General features: G+C 42.9%; 1 protein-coding gene and 1 long non-coding RNA gene across 6 annotated transcripts; one reads left to right on the top strand and one right to left on the bottom strand.

Annotated features, from left to right (window-relative positions):
• On the bottom strand, positions 1–3,504 carry LOC309349104. 3 transcript variants are annotated; one of them, XR_014159704.1, is made up of 3 exons: positions 3,441–3,504; positions 2,441–2,532; positions 1–744 (listed from the first exon to the last, which is right to left on the bottom strand). It is a non-coding gene; the product is annotated as an uncharacterized lncRNA (long non-coding RNA). The 3 variants fall into 3 exon arrangements; XR_014159705.1 differs by lacking the exon at positions 3,441–3,504 and adding an exon at positions 3,015–3,361; XR_014159706.1 differs by lacking the exon at positions 3,441–3,504 and adding an exon at positions 3,015–3,361 and having other exon boundaries at positions 1–741.
• PLEKHF2 (pleckstrin homology and FYVE domain containing 2) lies at positions 3,505–23,023 on the top strand. 3 transcript variants are annotated; one of them, XM_081874776.1, is made up of 2 exons: positions 3,505–4,046; positions 20,649–23,023. In XM_081874776.1, the coding sequence occupies exon 2, from the start codon at positions 20,663–20,665 to the stop codon at positions 21,410–21,412; it is 750 nt and encodes a 249-aa protein (XP_081730902.1). In that variant the 5' UTR covers positions 3,505–4,046; positions 20,649–20,662; the 3' UTR covers positions 21,413–23,023. The 3 variants fall into 3 exon arrangements, with proteins under 3 accessions (XP_081730902.1, XP_081730904.1, XP_081730903.1); XM_081874778.1 differs by lacking the exon at positions 3,505–4,046 and adding an exon at positions 4,082–4,378; XM_081874777.1 differs by lacking the exon at positions 3,505–4,046 and adding an exon at positions 16,579–16,889.
• The last annotated feature ends 1,029 nt before the right edge of the window (positions 23,024–24,052 follow it).

Raw genomic sequence — 24,052 nt, 5'->3', positions numbered from 1 at the left:
TAAGGTTTTTGAATTTCTGGGCTTTATGAGGAAGAAGTTCTTATACAAACTGAAGTTATGTGAATATGTAATTACTGGTAATTGTAAACTGTTACAAGTGGGAACTGCAAACAGCTTGCAAAGTCATACATGACTTAGGACTCAAGGAGAACCCAGCCTAGAACTAGCCAGCCTGAGTTTTGTGATCTGCAGGGGATGCTTCGCTTGTGTTGTCCTCAGGCAATATGGCTCAGGGGGACATTGCAAGGCTATGGAACTCCTTCCCTGAAGAGATCAAATTGTCTTCCATACTACCGTATGTTCAGTAAGACTTAGCTGTTGCAGCAGGCCACTAGAACATAATAGAAGTGACATCATTTGTACAATGTAATGTTGATTATTTTTGTATGTTTTGTAGTTCTGCTCTTGCTTTTAATGCTTTTTAATAATGTTAACAATTATTAATAATAATTAATGTTGCTACGTGGACTGCTTCTGTTCAGAACTCTCCACTCCATTCCATTTTCCCCAAACAGGTTTCCATATTTCTCCCCAATGTACAGTGAGCATTCCATAACTACTGAGTATACATAGTTCTTTCTCATTGAACTGTTCTCTGGGTTCCTCTGAGTCTGCTGATACCCCACTTCTTGTATGTAGGTGGTGTCATTTTGGCTACATAAGAGTGATACTCACAGCCTGAAGCTTGAAAACAGAAGTAACTATGAGAACATCTGGTTTAGGCAGCCCAGCCACCACTTTCTGCTGGAGGATTAAGCAGAACAAAAATTGATCGCTCGTTAAATTTGTCTTGCATTTGATATGCAGTTTGGATTTGAAGTTCAAGCACTTAGTTTCCCAGAAATAAAAAGTGTAGCTGTATGAGCAGTGAAACAACCCAGTGGAAAGAGCAGTGTTAAATACCATAACAAGAATATATTACAGTCATAAAAACAAGGTAAACTTGAACCACCAACATCAAGATGCATATTCCCGCCCCCCCCCCCCGAAAAAAGAACGTTTAACTCATTCCTTTAGATCCTGCTTGAGGAAATGAAAATGAAAAGAAAATGAACAGGGAAAATGAAAATGAAATTACCAGAGTCACAACGAGCACAAGGGGATATAGTATAAAGCAAACTTTGATGTCTCATTTTAGGGAAAAGGTTGAAAGGCAGATTTTTTTGGGGGGTGGAGGCATGAAAACTCAACTGAGCAACATAAAGGCAATGAAAGGCCAGGACAAAATCAGTTAGTGGGAACAAGGGAATACAAGAAGCCCTGCTTAGGCTCAATAATATTAAGGCTAGGTAGATGAATTAGTAGAGAAAGGTAGGTTGCATTTTCCTAGAGTGTCAGAATCAAGTACTGATCACAATCATCAAAAAAATGTTTTATTTATTATAATTATTATTAATATTCTGTTAAGAATTTTGCTTTGAGAGCGGTGATAAACGGGTGTGTGTGTGTTGTGGATCTGGTGGTGTGAGGGTTGCCTGTGGTTTGAGACTGGAGGCACAGTGTGTGTGTGGCTTGTCACTGTGGTTGTAGACCACAGGGTCATGTGTCTGCGGTTGCCACAACATGCACTGAACTGAATAATTTGAATATTAAATGTTTATAAGTGGGACCTGCAACAAAATATTAAAGTATGGAGGGTTCCTGTTCAGTATTCCAGTAAGCCATGCTGTCCTCCACGATACTCTACTCCATTATCGCTCCATTTTCCATTCCTTCCCCAGATATTCAACATTTTGTGGCCATTGAGCATTTTCAATTCTTATTGGACTGGGGTGCCTTTTGGGGGGGGTCCCTGTAGGGTTTTGCCCCCTAAAGAATTTTTTGTATTTATATAAAGCCTTCTCTTGTACATAGATGTGACAGTGGCTCCTCCTTTATGTAAAATGCAAGAGGACCACCAAGACAAGTGACTTGGTAATCAAATTATTGTCATATACCCTGAACCAGGTTGAACTCAGACTTTTTTTGGGGTAAAGGGACTATCATTGTACCAATTCCACGACATGACGCCCTAAATATTAAGATCAATATATTCAAATTTATTAGAGTTCTTAAATTCAGAAAGGTCTGAATTAGGTCTGAATCCAGATATATCCCAACTATTAATAATCCCAGTATCACTACTTTTGAAAGGGTAGTATTATGGGATATAGCACAATCTATCCCTTCATGAAAAGGCTATAATTCAGATACCGTAAGTAAACCAGCAAATAAGTGTGGAACAGCAGTCATTTTGAATGGAATCCACTTCAGAAATAACAATATGTGGATATATGTATGTGAAATACTGTAGATGCTTGTCTTGGTTGCAAAGGGAGAGAGAGAATGAGGTCTTAACTCACACCAAATTCTGCACAGGTCTTAGAGAAGATTTCACACACACACAGTGAAAGTAGAGAGTAAGTTCTCTGTACACTCAACCTCTCCTACTTTACAGTACCTGGTAAGCTATTGTTATCTTTACTTTTAAGACAAAGTGTGGAAGCCCTTAGTGTCCAGCAGTCTGTTATTACTCAGGTCCACCAGTTGAGCCTGAGGAAAATAAACAAACAAATAAATGCTACAAACTGGGACGGCAATTCAAACCCTGGCCAGGTTTAATGGAGTGGATGAGTGGGTCACTGCCGCATCTGCAGCCCTGCGTCTTACACCATTCAGCGCAAGAGGACAGTCAAATTGTTTCGCCAGCTTGGAGTTAGTGTAGCAATGGACCCAATGTTGGGGATTCAGTGGACTGTGGATAGCTCAACCCCTCAGTGTTTCGGGGCTTTCTGTGGCCTACCTACCAGTGCAGATTCTCCCGGCTGCACTTCCCAGGCGGATGGAGTGAAATATTTTGCAGTATTAGTGCCAGGGGCTTAGCCAAGAGGGGGGCAGGGAGGGGCCCCTAAAAAACAAAAATCCTGGCTATGCCCATGGCTAGTGCAGTAATGCTGGTGTGAAGGAAATTTTACTTGCAGCCTAAAACCCAAGTGTTAAAAAACACTTCCAAACACATTCTAAGCGAGACCTACCCAAAGACATCTAGGTGCTACAGCAGTCAAGCCTTTGTGGAGGCGAATTCCCATCAGGAAAAGTATTGCACTGAAGACTTAATAGGCAAGGTGTTTCATGTTCATCCCCATCCTCAGTGCTAATAATAGATGTGTGGGCACAAGCGGCTCCAACAAGCACAGAAACAGCCTTATTATATATCTTCTTCCTCATCAAAATGTTGATTGCACTCATCAAAGGCCATAACAACATTCGTAACATCAACAGACACAGCAATCACAACCCAATCTGGTGAAAACATTTTTGTTACACAAGGCGAATTAAAATAGAGGGGAGTCACATATGGTTTGTGCGTGTTAGATCCTCCGAATCTTATTCCCCTTATACTACTCTAGGGCAAAGTGAAGTGGCAAGTGCTGGGGAGCAGCAGACAGGTGATGCAGGACCTTGCTGCCTACGTATGCCAGGTAACCAAAGACAATCCTGCCGCTGCCTCAGGAGAAGTTGAAGCGAAGCCCACTCGGTGTCAGTGCACGGAAATGCGAGGTGTGCTGCATCCACATTGCCCTTCACCTCAAGCAGCAGAAATGTTTTGAACCGCTCGGATTGCGCGGGGGGAGGCCAGAGAGCTTCAGGGGAGAATGACCCAAGGCTTTGCTCGAAGGGCGCCCCGTGTGAACCCATTCCCGTGCGCCCCTTCTCCAGCAGGAAGGGCTTCGACCCTTACTCCCCCTCCAGCAGCGCACCCCCCCCCCGGCTTCGACGGGCGCCTCTCCCAAGATGGCGCCGGCCCCTCCCCTCGGCTCTCTCTTGGGAAATCGAGCTGGGGCGGGATGCCGCCGAGGCTCGTCCTCCTCGCCGCTTGGAGGCCGGCCCAGGGTGTTGTGTGTGAGAGAGCGTGTGTGTGTGTGAACGCGCACGAGCGGCGGGCGGGGCAGCGGCGGCAGTAGCCCGACTAGCAACGGCGGCTGAAGGAAACCGAGGGAGAGCGAGAAGCAACAAGCTGCGGACCTGGGAAGCGGAGCGAAGGGAGGGCGCGCTTCGGTTTCTGAGTAAGCGGCGCGCTCGGGTCAGGGGGGCGCGGGGAGAGAGCAGCCCGCCGTCCCCCTTCGGGGCGAAGCCGAGAGCCGGCGGAGGTGGTGCGGAGGAAACTTTCTCCTCCCGGTCCCTGGCGGATCCGCGGCCATGTTGGGATCCCGTCTGTTCTGGGGAGCGAGGACGGCGGCGGTGTGGGAAGAAGGAGGCGCCCCACAAAGACCCGGACGGCGTCCCTTGACTTAGGGGCGGCCCCGCGGAACCTCCCTCCGGAGGAAAGGCGGCTCCAGCTTTGCCCATGGGGAGCCGGCGTCCCAGGCGCCGTCGGGGCCGTGTCTTTGGGCTTGCGGTGGGTTTCGGGCGCGCCCTGACTCCGTCGCGCACAGGCGGCGGCGGCGGCGGCGGCACACGACTTGGCACGGATGGGGGACCCCTGCCTGGCCGCAGCAAAGGACGGCTGCGTGAAAGGAGAGAGGAGGAGGAGGGGACGGGGCGGCCTCCCAGATTCTTAAAATTTAAACCGGTTCCCCTTTTAAGTGACACTTTCCGAAAGTAGTGGTAGCCGAAACTCATTCCCCCCCTCAAACTCTGGCAAAAGTGAGAAGCGGCCGCCCCCCTTCTGCGTTCGGTGTGGGGCTGAGATCAAGCGGCGGCAGCCTAATTGGCACCCCGTGGATGCCTGTGTGTGCAGGGGGGAGTGTGCGCACCTCCCACTCCTCCGCGTGCCATTTATTTTGGGTAAAATGAGGCGTATGTGGTCGTCCCCCCTCAGTAAACAAAACGGAAATCATTTCCCACTTCTCCAGAGAAAATAGGCTTCCCGCTCAGTTCTTCTCTTTTATTCTCGCCCTGGAATAATAGTGTTTTGTTTTGTTTTTTAAAATACCCTATTTATGAGATTTGTTTTTTATTGGGTTGTGGGGGGTCTTTTTGCTTTTAAAGGCTGCCTGTCAAAAGTTGCGTGTGTTGCGTTTCCCCTCTTTCCCGGGCGAGTTTCGTGATGGTGCGTGATTGTTTTGCATCAGAAGGCAGGGAACTTCCTGTGACTGTCAACAAGGGTTAGCAAAGCAAGTGGATTCCGGTTGGAAGGAAGTTAGCTCTCCTAAGTTTTCTTCTGATAGGCTGGGCCTGGCTGAGATGTTGTTCATGCCAGTGGTTTTTTGTTTTAAGTTTCTAATGCCATGGCATCCTGGAGAGGGTGCCAACTTTATGTTAGCTGCTGCAGAAATAAGAAGGGCTGGTTCTTTTCTTGTGTTACCTGTCTGCATTTGCATTTGGGATTTCATTTGCTTATTTATTTAGAGAACCCATACCTGCTTTTCCCTTAAAAGAGCACTCAGTGCAGCCTGTGAAAATTACTATCGACAACACAGACAAGCCTAACACTTAAAAATGAGGCAAACAGTTTTATAGGTGTAAAGTCACACAGTGCTAAACATGGCTTTTAAACAATAATGATTGTGATAAGTCTATTGAAGTGGGAAGTCAATTGAAGCGATTAAAGCCTTTTCCCCACATTATTCAGATTTTATAAAAAAATTGCTTTCTGTTATCAGTTAAGATAAATATGTTACCTGAAAATATAATTTTTTTCCTGCTGTTGTAACTTACATTGGAATATATTGGTCCAGTCAGTTACTGTTTCTTATATTGATGACCATCAGACCTAACAGTTTCAAACTAGCCAGTACATTTTCTTTTTCCATATTTACATTCAGATGACCTTGTTTTTTCATTTGCGTACAGTAAATATTTTGCAGTGCAGTCTTACACCTCCTCCCAGATCAGCTGATTAGAGAGGGTTAGGAAGGAGGGGAGGCACCTCCACTGGTGGAGAAGAACTTGGCTGATAGAGGACTGTTGAGATCCCTCCCATGCATGCAGATGGCTCCATGTGCATAGAACTTCAGTTGGTGGTTCTTTTCTCTCTTTTTTGCCAGTGGTGGTTCTTTTGCCAACAGTAGCTGGCATTAGGCCCTAAAGTGGGATGACTTGGGGCAGGGTCTGGATCTGATAGATTCAAGGACCCTTTTTTCCAGGTCAGAATGCTCCATCTTCGCTGAAACTGGCTTAACTTAATTCCTTCCATGTAGGAATATAGAAGGGGGGATTTAAAGAGAAAAGCCGTATGAAGCAAAAGAAGCAGCAGCAAGTTCCCTTCACCTTCTGGACTAGCCAGCACAAGCTGGCAGGGCTTCAGAAGTGATAGTAGGTGCAGCACTCAGTGATGTGGGGGCAGTGATGTGCTTTATTTTTCTGCAGAAAAGTGTTTCATCCATTCTTCAGTAACAGTGACTGTCAGTGTCCCTTCCAGCTCTACAATTCTGTGGTTCTATGCATTGGTTAGCTGTGACTTACGTATATTTCTCCAGGGTTGGTTTCATAGAGCATTGGGTGATTGTCTTTTGGCCCCCTAGCAGTTGTGCAGTTTGGGTGCTGCAGGGTATCATATTGTCCCTAGTGTCGTGTAACATATATATGAAGTCATGGGAATGGTTATTAGGAGATTTGGGGTGAGCTGTCATCAGTATGCTAATGATCCCCAGCTCTCTAACATCTGAACCAGGAGAGGCCATGTAAGCCTGGACTTGGTGGTGAGCTGGATGAAGGCCAACAAACTGACTGAATCCTGGCAAGACAGAAGTGCTGTGGATGGGTGATTCCTGAATCCATATAATTTGTCTTCCCTAAATGGAGTTGTATTCCCCCTGAAAGAGTGGTTTTATAGTATGGGAGTGTTACTGGATGCATCTTTGCTGCAAGAGGCCCAGGTGACTAGGTGGTTGGAGTTCCCTTTCACCAGCTTCAGCCATTCCTGAATCAGGATAGTCTGAGCACTGTCATCCATGTACTTGTAACCTCCAGGTTGGATTACTGCAAAGTACTGCAGGTGGGACTGCCCTTGAGGTTGATCTGAAAGCTTCAACTAATGCAAAATATGACAGCTACAGGGTATCTCCACCATGCTACACCACTGCTGAATTAATTGCAGTGACTGCCATTTAGCTACTGGACTACTTTCAAGGTGTTGATTTTGGTGTATAAAGCTATATACCATATTGGCCTGAATATAAGCCTCACTTTTCCCCCAAATTCCAACCGTGAAAAGTTATAAAGTGTGGCTTATATTCCCAACCTTACGGTATTGCAGCCAGGAGCGCAGGGCAAACAGCGCCAGGAGTGCGGCCTCTCCCCCAAGGCCGGGAAGGGAGAGAGCAAAGAAGGGGAAAGGCTGCTGGCAACACAGTGCAGTCCCCCCCCCCCCTAATGTAGCCAGGAGCAGCGAGGAATGGAGCAACTTATATTCGGGTATTTTTTCTTTTTCTTCCTCCCTCCCTTCCAGTTTTAAAGGTGCGGCTTATATTCGGGCCAATACTGTACAGCTTGGGACGAGGATTGTCTCACTCCTTATATAGTCACTGTGCTCTTTTGTTGAGGACCTCCTGCAAATACCATGTTATCAGGAGGTCCATTCCACACTGTATAGGAATTGGGCCACTGGAACTGCGGCACCTGCCCCTTGGAATGTCCTCCCATTAAATAATAGGTGGCACTTTGGTTGGCTTTTTGGCACCTCCTGAATTCCTTCCTCTTCCAACAAGCCTTTTAAGCAGGCCTTTCCCCCAGTCTGCATCTGTATTGGAATTGTTTTTAGATGTTTTTATTGCTGGTGTACTTGCCGCTCTCAGCTTCTTTGGTAGGACAGGCAGGATATAAATTTAATACAGTAAATACTTCTGTTCATAGTTCAGCAGTGAAATGCCGAATGCTTGCCAATGTATCTGTGGAGGGAAATATATCCAGTTCACTTCATAACCTACCCATATATTGGTAGGCTGCTGCCCAAAGAGGCTTTTTCGATCCCTGTTTAACAATGGATGTGTTTTCTCTACTACCTATGTATCTTGAACATAATACATTTGACTTTTCAGGAAATGAATGCTGGCATGTACGGAGGTGTAACTGGCTTTCTCACCAGCTGAGATCTTAGGCCAGTCCTGGCTATTAATTTTTCGTCCCAGCATTCACAGTCATGAGTTTTGATCTTGTTCATGTAGGTGGCCTTGAATCTGTAGTGTAAGATTCTTCATTTTTTGTGCTTTCATAGGAGCTCCTGTCATATTTATGTTTTCCTTATTTCTAAAAAAGACTTAAGTGCAAAATCAGTATGTGAAGTACTTCATATTCCTCCCACAAAAGCTTCTTTGCTTGTTAGCCCACAAAATCTTGGAAGGATGTAGGCCAGCATTTCCTAACCTAGTGCCCTCTAGTCATTTTGGACTGTAACCACCATTAGCCTCAGCCAACACAACTGTGGCAGCTGGACCTGATGGAAGTTGTAGTCCAGAGCATTTGGAGGGCACCAGGCCGGCAAGGCTGCTGTGACTACATGTAGAAGTCTTGGTTCAGATGAAGTTTTTGAACTCTTTTACGTAAGCGCCTCCCCCATAAGTTTTTCCCTTATAAAACAAAAAAGGGGAAAGTCTTATGTAAAAGATGAAAAGCCACAACTAAGAGTGTTCATATGTTCATACAATATACAAAAGGCAAGAAAATTAGAGAAAGGAGGCATGAAATAGTAAAAGCATGTCCTATAAATGTTGTCTTGCCAGATCTAGTGACAAACAAGCCAATGGTGGCAGTCTTTACACAGCCACACAGGAAGCATAGAGGGAGTGGATGATTTTAAGGCTCATGCATTCCAGTTGGGCATATGTTAACAATAGAACTAAAGATTTGTTCTTGAATGGTCACAAACCTGAAATGATGTCTTGGATTCCATGAGAGCATGCATTAGTTGGTTAATCTTCCTGGAGGAATACAGGAAGGAATTCTTATACTTGCATTTGGACTTTTGTGTTAGCTGTTTACTTGAACATGTTTGTACACTTATGATTTGTTTGTTCTGGCAGCTAAAATCCTGTTCGTAGAGATAAAAAAATTATGTGCTTCCTCCTATTATGTGATTTTTTAAATTATGCAATGACTGCAGAAATCACTGCACACATTTACAAACCTGTTTGGGACTATCATATATTGGCTTAATAAGCTGCAAACATTTTGCCAAAGCATACAACCCCTTCCATTCTTCCTTCTCTGACTGCAGCAATCAAACCTGGAAGTCTACAGTTATCTGTAGTTTACCACATAATCCGAAATGGAAAATTACGGTTACCTGGTTCAGAACAAGTTGGGATCTCAAATAAATATCTAACTTATATGTGAGCTATTGACTTGTTCTGAACGTGGTGGGCATACTTTCCCAGTTAATTATTAATTTGAGACTTAATTTCTATGAGGAGGGAAGGGGCTGCATGTGAAGGTTAAAAGGCTTGAAAATATTTGTTAATTAAGCAGAGATATAATAATCTGAATATGACCAATTGTCAGGAGAAGTTTTTAAAAGACAAAACAGAGCCAACATCGCTCTGATTTATCTGAAACAAACCCGTGTTGTTAAAATGGGTCCTGTGCTGCCGTTAGATTTCAGAAATACATTTTTGTATGTAATGAACTTGTTGAGAAGTGTAAGAGCTTTGTTAGGGCCGTTAACATAGGAGCTGAAAAAGCAAAATTTGTTGCGGCCGACGCATCAAAGGTTTGGGGGCTCCAGCCCTAAGAGCACCAAATTTAGTTTCATTGGGGAGCAAAGACTTGCCTTTTTAAGGACATAAAGAGTCTGCTGAATCAGGCCACTGGCCCATCCTGTTCTAAACCAGTATCCTGTTCTCACAGTGAGCGACCAAAGGCCTGGGGAAAACCAGCAAGCAGACCATGAGCACAAGAGCAGTCTCCCCTTCCCTCCTGCAGTTTCCAGCAACTGGTATTCAGAAGCATTACTACTACAACTGTGGAGGTATTGCGAAGCCATCACGGCCAAGTAACCATTGGTAGCGCTTTCCTCCATGAATTTGTCTATTAATAAAACAGATCCTCTTGCGTTTCTAATATAAATACATACTGTACTTTTCTGTGTATAAGACTAGGGTTTTTTTAAAACTAAAAAATAATGTTAAAAAGGGGGGGGGGGGTAGTCTTATACACAGGGGCAATCTCCCTCCATTTTCTTAATTTTGAGTTTCCCAAAAGTAGGGAGCGTCTTATACACGGGAGCGTGTTATACACGGAAAAATATGGTACATTTTCATTTTAGACAGTAACCCAAAGGCTCAGAGGGGTTGGTTAAGCCAAAAAGAAAGCAAAAAGAAAACACATCTCTTCCCAATACTAGGTGACATCCATTAACAGCTGATGCCTCTTATGTCCGGTAGGGTGGAAGGCAGAGAGCCCAAACAGGAGCTGGGGCCGGAGTCAATGACAGGCAGAGCCAGCTGTTCGAGTTTTGTCCCCGACCTCTTCCCTGTTGAGTTCTACAAAGGCATCAGCTAAAGGCAAGGAAGCTGAAAGGCAGTGCCGTCCCCTGTGCTGGTTGTAAGTAGCAAAGCGCAGACAGGGCGAGGGCAGGCTGAGGTTAGTGGGCCAGAGCCCCATTTGCCCTGATATACCAGCCTCCACTCTGACATCCACTTGTGTCTTGTCTGTGAGCTGAACAGACAGTCTTCCTTGCCACCCTCCTGCAACTCCCACATGCGCCCCCAAAACTTCACCAGAGGGTTGGTGGACCCTGCCAGAGGGGAGGGATGAAATGCAAAGGGAGAAGAGGAAGGGGAAGTTTCATTACACGAGTGGCAGTCACTCACACAGCATTGCATTTTGCCAACTGTGTAAGTTGTTTTAATGTTGATAATTTCTAAAGTGATACGGCTTGCCTTTTGGTTCCCTTTGGCTACTATGTAAAGTAAATATTATTAAGAAAAATGGCTGCATTCCAAATCCTGACTAAAATCCTGACTTTCTAAATATGTTTGGCAAGATAAGCTTCTGTGTTCTTGCCTCGAACCTCAGATTAAGAATTTCATCAGTATTCATTGACTACATTCCAGAAGCTTTCAGTAGACTCATTCCATTAAGTTTATTTAGTTGCTGTGAGGATTAAAGCATGCTTGTCACATTTGTGTGTGCTTTTTCTGCACCTGATTTAGCACTAGGGGGAAATGGAGACTGAAAGCTAAAACTTACAAAAATTATCAAGGCTTTTGAGAGCATGCTGCCACTTTCTTTATAACTAGATACCTCCTTTCCTGAGTTAGTAATATACTTCAAAGAGGAACGAAAGCTGTTCTATCATGCAACAATTTCTGTTATATTAGTTATTCAAGTGGCAGCTTGTAAAGGTATTTCCAGTGGCACATTTTTCTTTTTAAAATATGGTGTTCTTAGTTTCTCACGGTAGTAGTGTAGGGGAAATTAGGAAGTTATTTTACTGGATGTAAATAAGAAGATAATGGATTCAAAAACATTTATTGATTGCATGTGCAATCAATAAATGTTATCAAATTCATTTTTCTTGATATTTACCTCCAGTAAGGGAACCTCCTATTCGCTGCCATTTAATTAATGGACATCTCCATTGATAGGGCTCATATTTGGATAGAAAGAAGGCAATAAATTACTTATTAGTAAAAATACAACAAAAACTTTTTGCTTGTAAATTTGCTGTAGAGGACTACGAGTCACCTTTTTCTGTCTCTCTTGCCTATGCAATTAAGAGTGAACCACATTTTCTGAAGCGATTCCTGGTTGGATAGAGAAATTCGCACTTGGTGTTGGAGACACAGGTATTTAAAATATGGAGAATGCAGACTTGCATTTTGAGTTATGGACCGTGTGCAGAAGTATGCTGCAAAAATTTTTTAGCCCATAGGGCACTGGCAAGAAGAGGGCAAGAACTCTGTGCTGGGTGCAGCTGAGGGGGCTTCTCTCCTGTAACAGCCTGCTTGCTTTCTCTGCTGGCTGCAGAGATGGAGCAAAGTACTCCATCCACCTGGGCTGCTTACTCAATACACAACTTACATGCAATCTGTTGTTGCCTATGGCCACAAGGCTGAAAATAGGGGCCATACTGCACCTATTTTTAATAAGCATTTCTCTATATTCAGTTGCTACTGACATCATTTTCCAAAGGATTAAATTCTTTGATGTAGTTTTACCTATTTCTTTCACTTTCTTTTGTTGCACATTTGTCTTTTGCAGCTTAGGACTTCCTTGCTGACAGTGGCTGCTTCAGATTTCATCTTCTTTCCATATAACCTCTCAGACTGATAATTGTTAATGAGTACACTCCCGATTTAATGCTCCAGAGTAACACAGAGTGGCTTAACCTTCTTATCTATTTTGAGTTGCCTAGAGATTCATGAATCAGTTGCTGGCTAGCTAATCTTCTGAATGCATGCACTTTTGTGATGATTAGTAATCCAAATTTAAGTTTAGATCATGACCAGTTCAGTTAGCTGTGTCTCTTATACAAACAAGGTGTGCTCTTGAAGTGGTCATTGAACAATAACAAAGCACCCTGAGTCAGGCTGTAGTATCTACTTATCAAAGGAGGAAGAGTGACATTGTCATTCCTAGTGGGCTGCAACTGTTGTGAGATGCGGCATCATTTAGATAGGTTTAGTTTACTTTGGTCCTGTTGGGCAGAGGCCATTGTGTGTTGAAACCTTGCTAATTAATTACAGCTGTGTCAGGCGGGAAAGTTTGGACTTAATTTAAACGTAAAGCAAGAAAAATTTGGTCTTTCTTATTTTCTTTAGGATAGCATAATCTAGAGAAAACTATTTGGTATCCTGTGGATATTTATACAAAAACATCTCAACTCCTCCTCCCAGTTTAGCTTGTTCTACCTTTTGTGCCCCGCAACTCCACCAATCCAGACCCATCTGTGTTGCTTGTGTATAGTATGCCGCTGGTCTTTGGGCTAGGGCATTCCTCTGAAATTGACATTGCATGAAAGAAAGCACAAGAAACAGTGGTGCCTTCCTAAAACTAACAATAAACCAACATTAGGATAAAGCAGCAACTCCTTTTTGCAAAGAACCGGACCTTTATCTTTATCCAAGAGTCCTCTGGAGGGTTCTTCATTGGAAGTGGCTGCAGTGATTGTAAAATGCCAAAACTCAGCTGCACTGAGGCAGGATTCATCTCCTTAAGGATCTTTTTGTACTAAATGTCTCCTTGGCAGGACGATTGATTCCACACTTGGAGACACTAGTTTCGTAATCAAGGTAAACACAATATGCAGTAAACAGCTTTATACTTTCCTGATACTCTTTTGATTCAGAGGATCACCATGCCAGTTCAAAACCTTCCCGTCTTTTATGTTATGGATATTGTTTTGAAGTAGCATGATTTGTTTTATATAAAGTCAAGAAACCAGTATAATTCTATTGGTCCGATGTCGAGCAGATCTTTAATTAATAACATAGTCATTTTAAAAGACACTTAAATCCTTGATGTGTGTCTATGTGTTCTGCATCTGTCCAATAACTCATGCTGCTTGTATTATGCATTTTCAGTTGCTCATTGTTTTTATATTCATAGAGAGAACACTATCTTTTTAAAGTGTTGGTGAGCTGTCTAACACCTTTCACCTTTCACTTTAAGAAAATTGTGCAACCAGTTTTAACTAGCTTTGCAAACAGAGTGTTTGAAACATCCTAGGGTTTGTCTAAGTATGGTTAGTGCTGGTTCAGATGTAAGGAAACCAGGGTTATCTGGGGCATACAGACTGATGATTTGGCAACACTCTTCTGATATACTGACTTTGGAAGCAGTATGCATGCACCTGATTATTAGTTTCACCTTGCATCTCTAAAGTTTTCCATGAAGCACAGTGAAAGATGCAGTGTCAACTGTGAGAAGTAATGGGTGAGGGTTGTGGGACAGAACTGAAACACTTTACAGTAAATGCTTTACTATGTGGTGGGATCACAGAGTAAAAGCGAATAGTGTAACAGTTGGATAAATTTAGCAATATAGTGAATCTAACTCGAGTTCTTGTGGTTAAATACGTGGACTTCCTCCACATCATCAAAATTGTTCAGTATGCTGCATTTGTAGCTTGAATTCTGTTCTTCACGGTACAGTTAGTTCACTTCCAGAACATTTTAACTAGTTATTTACATTTTCTTTTTTTCATTTATTTGGGTGGTTTATATTCCAACCTCCGGTTTTAGTTTACAAAAAGTGAAAATTACAACAAAACATATTGGAGCAAAAGCATTAGATGCCATGTCAATTTGAATTTTTTTCAAATCCAAATAACAAATGTTTGGGTGATGCCACTATTTATTTTCATATGTGCATTAAGCTTGCTGCATGCTTTACCAATTAATTTATTTGTATGGGAAGTATGATCTAACCTTATTCTGAGGGATGTATAATTATTGGGTGAGACAGAGAAAATACATGGGATGCCTATCCAGGCTCTCAGCATTGAGAGTAACCAATATATCCTGTCATGAATGGATTGGTTGGTCCAGTAGGATAAGAATTTACACTAGAATGACCATCTTCTATGTTTTCAAAGACTACCCTGTTCCTCCAGACACTAGTCTGGTGAGGACTAGATCATTTCAGTTGACCTAGTGAGTTGTTGGACTGTATGTATGTCATTTGGCAGTAAAGGAGTTAGAGGTACAGAAAAAGGGCTGTGATGGCATTGATTGGATGGGGCGCATAACTGATGAATGTGCTTTCCTGAAAGATCCTCTTAAGGAGAAGTTTAGTAATGGGCTTGCCATTCCAGAATGCAAACAACGTAAAGTAAAATTGATATGAAATTCACATGTAGTCTCATTGCTCTGCATGTGAAACAGTAAAATGTCTTGCTGTACTTTGTTTTTAAAACATGGTATGGCAACTGGGGGCAAAATACAATTGCTTCATGTGCCAATCTAATTAGCATCATGCCTCGGCTCTGCAGCATACGGAATAATTTTATGTTTAAATCATCATTGGGTAAAATTTCTTAAGAAAAGGCTGTCTCTTGCACGGAAGATTAAGTCAGCTGAGAATCATGAGCTTGTTATCGCATAGTGTTTGTACTGTTGCAAAGTCTTCAATGAATAGCAATCTTCTTGTGGGTAATGCTGAGGGAATCTTCCCAGGAAATCCCGCAGGTCCTACGACAGCAATAGCAGATTATGTAAAGCTGGTTATTGTCGAAGACCTAACTGATGTAACATAAAAACATAAGAGTCATGCTGGATTAGACCAAAGGCTTTGCTTTCCACCACCAAGTCAGGTGCATTTAGCAGGGATGACTTTTCCTGGGCAGCTCAATGATTGTTGAACTCTCTTCCAAAGAAGGCTAGACTGGCCCTGCCTCTACCAACCTTCAGGTGGGAGGTTGAGAATTTTTTGTTGCACCAGGCTTTTAAATGTTTTAATTTATCTAGTTTAATGTGCTTTTTAGTTGCATTGATGTTTTGTTATAAACTGCCTTTCTTTTTAAGGATGAAAGGTAGTGTAAAATGTTTTCCGAAATAAAATAGCCCACAGAAAGAATTCTAAATTTATAATTTAGCATAGATTATTCCATTCCATTATTCCATAAGGGATGCGGGTGGTGCTGTGGGTTAAACCACAGACCCTAGGGCTTGCCGATCAGAAGGTCGGCTGTTCGAATCCCCGTGATGGGATGAGCTCCTGTTGCGCGATCCCTGCTCCTGCCAACCTAGCAGTTCGAAAGCATGAAGTGCAAGTAGATAAATAGGTACTGCTCCGGCGGGAAGGTAAATGGCGTTTCTGTGCACTGCTCTGGTTCACCAGAAGTGGCTTAGTTATGCTGGCCATGTGACCCAGAAGCTGTACGCCGGCTCCCTCGGCCAGTAAAGCGAGATGAGCGCCACAACCCCAGTCGTCCGCGGCTGGACCTAACGGTCAGGGGTCCCTTTACCTTTATTCCATAAGGTTAGAGGGCACATCTTGAAATATTTAGTCTAACAGAATTTCTGACAGATTCATACCTACTTTTAATTTAATTTATTATACTGTTCCATCTTTCCAAGACCTCAAGGCAGTATGTATAGTTCATTCTCATTCTCCCCCCCCCCCATCACCTTGGCAGGTAGGTTAGACTGAGAGGAAGTGGCAGGACCAAGGTCACTTGCTGAGCTGCATGGCTAAGCAAGCATTTTTACTGATTCCTGTAGCTTCATGGGACTACATAGTCAAATTTTGTGGAAATGGAATTAATATAATTATAACTTAGTATTAAAGTAACCCTACTGTTACATTCATGTAAAAATTTTACTGCAATCTAGCCATATACAGATTCATGCACAAATTGTGCTTTTTAATCATTTAAAAGAGGCAGACTTGACTGCTATAGCTGATAGTGGAAGTCCACCTCAAGTGCTGATTTTATGCACTTATTTGGCTATGTGTATTTCTTTAGGAAGTGATACTTGGATTCAGGTCACTGTTCCTGTTTTGTTTTCCCATTTCTTATTCCCACAACAAGTAAGTGTAAAAGTTTTAATTTCTGACTGATGAAGTTTGATTCTGTAGCCCTGATGGCTAAATTCAGTGATTCTATTAACTAAGTCCTTTTAAACGTGAATGATAGTGAATCTGATCCAGCACTGTCAGGTAACATTTTAAAAGCCAATTTGTGACGTTTGTTTGCTGTAATAAGCCTTCTTTATAACACTGGTGTATCTTAGAACAAGATTTGCATGATAAGTTGAGCATTGAAATAAGAAGACAAGCGAAATTTCCAGATTCTCTGTAAATGTTCATGCATTATGATTGCAAAGTGAAGGAATGCAACTGGATACCTGGATTGTATTTTCATTGACAGGCCCAGGCACCTTTCAAGGAATTCATTGTGAACTTCTTTGGAGTCCATTTGAAGGAATGGTTGGAATCCAAGACACACATATAAATGGACTTCAGAAGAGCTCATTGTAACTGCCAATCAGCTGATCGGCAGTTACAGCAACTCTTTTTGACAGGTGGGCATAATTATGATGTTAAGTGATTGACAGGTGGCAGCCTTGCCTATGGAGAGTGGAGGAACTCAGGATCCAGACTTCCAGCCACTTCCGGCTCCCTACCTTGCTGCTAACTGTCATTTTAGTGCAATGGGAACATGCTGCAGCAAGCCCCGTGCTTGTGCACTCTCCTCCACTTCTCCTGCATGTTGACTAGGTCAGGCTTCCTCAAACTCGGCCCTCCAGATGTTTTTGGCCTACAACTCCCATGATCCCTAGCTAGCAGGACCAGTGGCCAGGGATGATGGGAATTGTAGTCTCAAAACATCTGGAGGGCTGAGTTTGAGGAAGCCTGGATTAGGTACTAACCTGCTAAAGAATGGATTAGGCATGCCTCTTGTTTTCATGTAGGTACTTATTTTTAATGTATAGATATAGCTGTATAGCAGAGCGTTTTGTCATGATGATGGATTTCACCCACACCTTAGGAGCTATTTTTGGCAAGTGCATAGTTAGAAACCTAGAAACTAGGGCCCTGGGCTGTCATCTGTATATTTTAAATGTAATAGGACCAAGTATACAAGGGACTTCACATATCTGCTCTGGAAGTAGAATTTTCTGTAGCTTCTTTTTTTCCTTGAGCAAAGGTCAGTTTGGGTGCATGCTTTTAATTTTTAAATGCAAGTTGGTTTATTATTGCCTAGGGGTATTAGCTTAGCTCTGCGCATGTGAAGAGGACTTGTTTGCATTTGCTTTTTAAATAACAGACATTAGGTTAAACTGAATTTACTTCATTCGTGAATCTGAACTAATGCCATGTCAGCTCTATCTGCTGATGGATGGCCACACTGACTTGGCCCCGAACACACTGACCAGATGCTTGGAAGCTGTGGCTGGATGGTTTCGTGGGAGCCGATTGAAACTAAATCCTTCGAAGACAGAGGTCCTATGGCTGGGTCGGGATGGCATGGGGATGAGGGACCAACTCCCTTCTCTTGCGGGGGCCCAATTAGTGCCATTGCCTTCCGTTAAGAGTTTGGGTGTAATCCTTGACGCCTCCCTTTCCATGGAGGCGCAGGTTACAGCAACAGCCAAGGCGACATTTTTCCACCTTCGGCGCATCAAGCAGTTGGTCCCTTACCTTTCCCGCCCCGACCTGGCCACAGTGATCCATGCGACGGTCATCTCCAGGCTTGACTACTGTAATTCGCTCTATGCGGGGCTGCCCTTGAAGCTGACCCAGAAACTTCAGAGGGTGCAGAATGCTGCAGCGACGCTCCTCATGGGGTCTCTGCCATGGGAGCATATTCACCCAGTGCTTTTCAAACTGCACTGGCTTCCGGTAGAGTACAGGGTCAGATTTAAGGTGCTGCTTTTGACCTTTAAATCCCTTCACGGCCTAGGACCCTCATACCTACGGGACCGCCTCTCCTGGTATGCCCCACGGAGAGCCTCAAGATCCATAAATAGTGGATAAATAGTGGTCCCGGGCCCTAAGGAAGTTAGATTGGCTTCAACCAGAGCCAGGGCCTTTTCAACTCTGGCTCAGGCCTGGTGGAACGCTCTGCCTCACGAGACCAGGGCCCTGCAGGATCTGATTTCTTTCCGCAGGGCCTGTAAGACAAGAGTTGTTCCGCCTGGCCTTTGGCTTGGAGCCAATTTGATTCCCTCCCTCTCTTTCTTTTTTCCTTTCCTTCTCCTCCTGCAATGAGGCTACATTTTAATATTTTAATGTTTCAATATTTTAATGTGTTTTAATTTTGTTTTTAAGTTGTAATCATTCAACTTGTTTTTATTATTGCTTGTAAGCTGCTCTGAGCCTGGCCTTGGCTGGGGAGGGCGGGGTATAAATAAAAATTATTATTATTATTATAGGATGCAGAACGATATGTCAAGGTGGCTGTGTGTGTGTGTGTGTGTGTGTGAGAGAGAGAGAGAGAGAGAGAGAGAGAGAGAGAGAGAGGGAGGGAGGGAGTTTGGCTGATAGCAGAAGCTGGATGCACACAGGCTAGCCTTGCTCTGTGCTGAACCCAAAGCTATGACTTGGGGCTTCACTGGAAACCTAAAGGGGAAGCAAGATCTGCTGGAGTGTTAATGCTGTGAGCCTCCTTCAAAGAAAAACGAACAAACCTTGTGCTCAGGTTGTATATATGTATACTGTATATAATACACATCCTAAAAACACCACAGTCTCAATTGACCCTCATTCTAAGGAAGCCAAACCCTGGGTGAGCACTGGAACCCCTGGAGTGCCTTGCCACTCAGAGATTGGGGTGTGCACAACAGTATTTAAAGTAGTGGCCTTCAGAACGCTGGTGCTGCCTACTGCTGAAAATATCATAAAGTTGTAAGGTGGCTAGATTAGCACAACAATATTGGAAATCTAAACTTGGAACAATGTGGTGGTTTTCATAGTTTCCATTTGGCATTCTGCCTTTCTAGTACATTTCTAGGAAAAGGGTATCATGACAAAAGGTTAAAAGACTTTCCACTCTGTGTGCAGTGCTGATGAGTTAACTTCCCTAAAATGAGCAGTATTGGCTCATGTTTGTTTGTTTTTTGCTGTTTTCGTACGCAGTAGCTTTCATCCTCAAGTCATCTCACCACATATCTCTAAACTGGGACTTAGAAAAACTAATAATTGGATATGACAAAGATCAAAAGTTATAGTTGTGGAAAGGCCACAAAGTTACAATGAACATATGCAGGACATTCAGCAAGAGACCACGCAGGTCAATGGAATAAAGCAGTGTTATTATGGAGAACCTACAATTTTAAAATGATATCTCTTGGAAGAAATCTGAAGGCAATCAAGTTGCCTTGTGTTGCTCAAATCCTGCAAAGTTTTATAAAGCAGCCTAATAGCCGCCCCTCCTCCCTTTTACTGTCTTGTTATTCCTTGGTAGGAAAGCAAAAGAAGAGGGGAGGTACTGGTTCATTCTTGTGTTTAGTCTTCTTGCTTAAGCTGTTGATTAGTTGAAAAATGCAAACCACAGCTGTGGAGGGTGTCAGATAGCAACAGACACTATGGAAATCTGGTCTCCTTTAATGACAGGCAAGAGGGTGGCAAAAACTGGGAAGGAAGGGTTTTCCCACTCTTTTTTCCAGTGATGCTTGTGACATTAACATATATGAGAGAGGGCTGGGGGGGGGGGGAATAGTTAAATTGGTTGCACAGTCAGGACTGTGTGTGTGTGTGTGTGGAGTCAGTGGGACTATAAGAGGAGTTCGGAGAGGAGTTGGTTGGGAGTTGCTGGTGGGTAGTTGGTTGGTTTGAGTGGGTTGGCTGGTTGGGAAAGGCAGTTGGTAATAAAGAGACAGTTATGGCAGTGGGTTCTTGAGTGTGGGGAGGTAGAAGAGATAGAGAGAGGGAAATAAGACTAAGAAAGTAAAGAGCAACAATGTTTAGAATGCTGTAAAAGTTTGTTTGTGTCTGAAATAAAACACACTCTTTGTTATTAATTGAGAAGACTGAGACTGAAGTGATTTTACGAGGGAGGACTTGGTTGGTGGCAGCGGATTAGTGGTGTATGGGTCAACAGTCCGTGAGATGACCGGGGGCTCCGTACAAACACCACAATGCTCACCAAATTCCCCCTGCCATTTAAAATAACTCTCTACGCTTGGGGGGGGGGGTAGGGAAACAGCTTAATGGTTTGGTGTGGGACCTACTGCTAGAGGAGAAGCTGACAGAAAAATGCATGCTGATAACATCTTGCTTGATTTTCAGCAATTGGCTGAATAGCTGCAGCGACCTAACATTATTCCTTTTTGTTTTAGGATACTAGTGAAAGATGGTGGATCGCTTGGCAAACAGTGAAGCAAATACTAGGCGAATAAGCATTGTGGAAAACTGTTTTGGAGCCGCTGGTCAGCCTCTGACTATTCCAGGCCGTGTCCTGATTGGTGAAGGAGTACTAACAAAGCTGTGTCGGAAGAAACCAAAAGCGAGGCAGTTCTTCTTATTCAATGATATCCTTGTATATGGTAACATTGTCATCCAGAAGAAGAAATATAACAAACAGCACATCATTCCACTGGAAAACGTGACTATTGAGTCCATCCAGGATGAGGGGGATCTACGGAATGGGTGGCTTATCAAGACCCCGACTAAATCTTTTGCAGTGTATGCTGCTACTGCCACAGAGAAATCTGAATGGATGAACCACATAAATAAATGTGTTTCTGATTTGCTTTCCAAAAGCGGGAAGACTCCCAGTAATGAACACGCGGCTGTTTGGGTACCTGATTCTGAAGCCACTGTATGCATGCGCTGCCAGAAAGCAAAATTCACCCCCGTCAATCGTCGACACCACTGCCGGAAATGTGGATTTGTTGTATGTGGGCCCTGCTCTGAAAAGAGGTTTCTTATTCCCAGTCAGTCCTCCAAGCCTGTGCGAATCTGCGACTTCTGCTATGACCTCCTTTCCACAGGAGAGATGCCTACATGTCAGCCTACGAGATCGGACTCTTACAGTCACCCACCGAAGCTTCCTTTAAATGATACGTCAGATGACGACGACGACGATGACAGCAGTGACTAAGTAACGAAAGCGAATGTCTTAATATTACAATTGGTATTTGAACCTGAGTTGCTGGATGAGGAAACCTCTAGTTGCAGACTCTTCCGAGAGGCCTGACCTAGCCATAAAATCTGCCTGAAAAACCTTCAGCTCAAATGTGCCTCAGTATCTGAATCTCTTAGATATATCATTTCTCTCTTTTCTGCAGGGATAGACTGTTGCAAATATATCCTTTTTTCCAGCTTTGTATACTTGATTTCCTATTTAGGGGTGAGCTGATGATCATCCTTTCCTTACCCTTCTTTTCCAGCGGAAGAATAGAGAATGAAGAACAGTTTTTGTTCTTTTCTTTTGCTACCAAGAAGCATCCCACAGTGTGTTTGGCAGTGATATCCTACCACTTCTTTTTAATATTGGGGAGGGGGCAATTAAACCAGCATAATGAAACTGGTATTTTTGGTTAGCGGATTGAATAGAACATCTAACCAGGCTTTGAAATTGATGCTGTGCTATGACCCCTTTTAACATAAATGCATTCTGTAACATTAATAACTTCTAAAACTTTATGCAAGAAGTCATATACCAAGCAGTGCCTTTTAATGACTGCACTGTTGCAGGAAGAAACTAATCCAATGTACCCTCTGTTGTGCAACAAACTAAGAAATAGTTGGTGCTATTGACAATAATTGCTGTTGTGTAACTTGGATCTGAGTAGTGAGGACTGTATGCTACGGCAATTTGAGTTGTGCCCCAGCCTCAGCCCCCAGTACCTCTAATAGGATGCATGAGGGTAGATTAAACATTATTGTGGAGTCTGATGAATACAGCTTGAGCTCCCACACCATGTATACAACTACTCAACTTGGGGACCGCTAATAAATTAGATATTCTTCAAATGGATTTAATATCTTGCTATTTTCAAAACTGTGTGAGATTTTTAAATGTTTATAGCTATCAGGTATTTATAATTGAGAACTGTATTTTGTCTCAGATCATGGTATTTGCTGTAATGTTTTTGATTTGATATTTATAAAATTAATTCCTTAGAACTTACGCTAACCATTTTAAACTTTAGCAATGGGTTTTTAAAAAAAATAATTAGAATGTCTTTTAAAAGCACAACATCATGGGAAAACATCCCAATCAGCCACCCGAAGAGAACTTGCAAAAAATATCCATCCTTTGTACACAGCTGACCTCGAGATAGAAAAGAAATGCAGATGACTTCATTTTAAATATATAAATCCAGGAAGCAGGGCAATTAGGGCAAAAAGTGTTTCCAATAGAGTATTTTCTTTTTACCTTTAACAATACTATTTTCTATGATGGTGTCGTTTTTAGAGAAGTGTCAGATTTAGCTCTGTGAAGTTTTGTAAAACCCCAATACATATCTCTATTTTTATATAATGGTAGCGTGTTTAATCAGTTTATGTAAAAGTCCCCTGATGGAATTGTGTTGGGAATTCAGTAGCATCTGAGAGTTTATAAAAAGTGTTGAATATTGTTTGTACAAAAAAAAGAAAAAGAAAAGTTATAGTATCTAGAATTTCATTTATTAAGTGACACTTTCTGCACTGTTTGCCTCATCTGGCACTAACTAGGCTATATTTATTGAATAAACAATCAATTCTGCATCTTGTTCTAGTCTCCTAGTCTGTAATCTGGCCACTGTAGCACAGAAGTCAGTGTTGGGAAAATGAGATGGGGAGTGCACTCCATCAGGGCAGGATGGTGAACTTGTGACCACCCAGTGTTCTAATCCAGCTCCCATCTGTGATTATTGGCCCTGCAGTTAGGGGTTGATGAAAGTACAGTAGGTTCCCCATCCCAGCATTAGCTGATGCGGAGCAGCTACCATTCACTTGGGGGTTGCTTGGGAATTTGTTGGAGAATGTGCAGCAGTGCCTTCCTCGTTGGTTATGCCAATTTAAAGCTATGGTTTCCATCTTATATACAGATAACTGAATAGTGCTACCAGGGAAGGAAAGAGCCATGGCGTTAATTCAGGTGGCAGCCCAGAATAAGGCACATAATTACTGAGAACTTCTCTTAAGAAATGCTCCCCAACGTAGCCAATTACCAAGTTGTAAAGCAGTTCGGGGGATTTGGGAAGAAGGCACTTGAAGGTTAAAATGTTTTCATTTTGTAAACCATAGTTTAGTGTTACAAATTTCAATGAGCATCGGCCTCTGCATTCCCTCCTCCCCTCTCCTGCTTTGCCAGTTTCAGGCTAACCACAGTTTAGCACAAAATGTGGTTATACTTAACTATGGTGTGTGAGAGCAAGCCAGCTTCAAGCCATGATCACTATGGTCTGAAGATGGCTTGTTTTTTAAATAATAATAATAATAATAATAATAATAATAATGATTACCCATGGTTGTTCTGGGTTGGGACAACACAGCAAAATATTATTAAAATGGAAATGACAGTTTCTGAACTTCTCAGCAGTGCTGGAAGGTGGCTGGGAGAGCACACAAGCCCTATGTTTGTTGAGGCTCATGCTTGTAATGCTAAAACATGGTTTAGCAGTGCGTCCAAACGAGGCGTTTGACTTGCTGTTAAAACTATAGATCATTAAAACACTAAAAATCAGATGACCAATAACGTGCAGTTGATGTCAGGAAATGGATGGCCCTGAAACGCTGAGACGTGATCTCA

Source organism: Podarcis erhardii (assembly GCF_964252035.2).
Source record: "Podarcis erhardii genome assembly, chromosome: 8".
NCBI lineage: Eukaryota > Metazoa > Chordata > Lepidosauria > Squamata > Lacertidae > Podarcis > Podarcis erhardii.
The sequence above is the reverse complement of the archived record's forward strand: the minus strand, read 5'-3'. Positions and strand labels throughout refer to the sequence as shown.

What these genes read in the sequence shown, in the direction of transcription:
- PLEKHF2 (XM_081874776.1), top strand. Translation starts at nt 20,663, where the DNA reads ATGGTGGATCGCTTGGCAAACAGTGAAGCAAATACTAGGCGAATAAGC.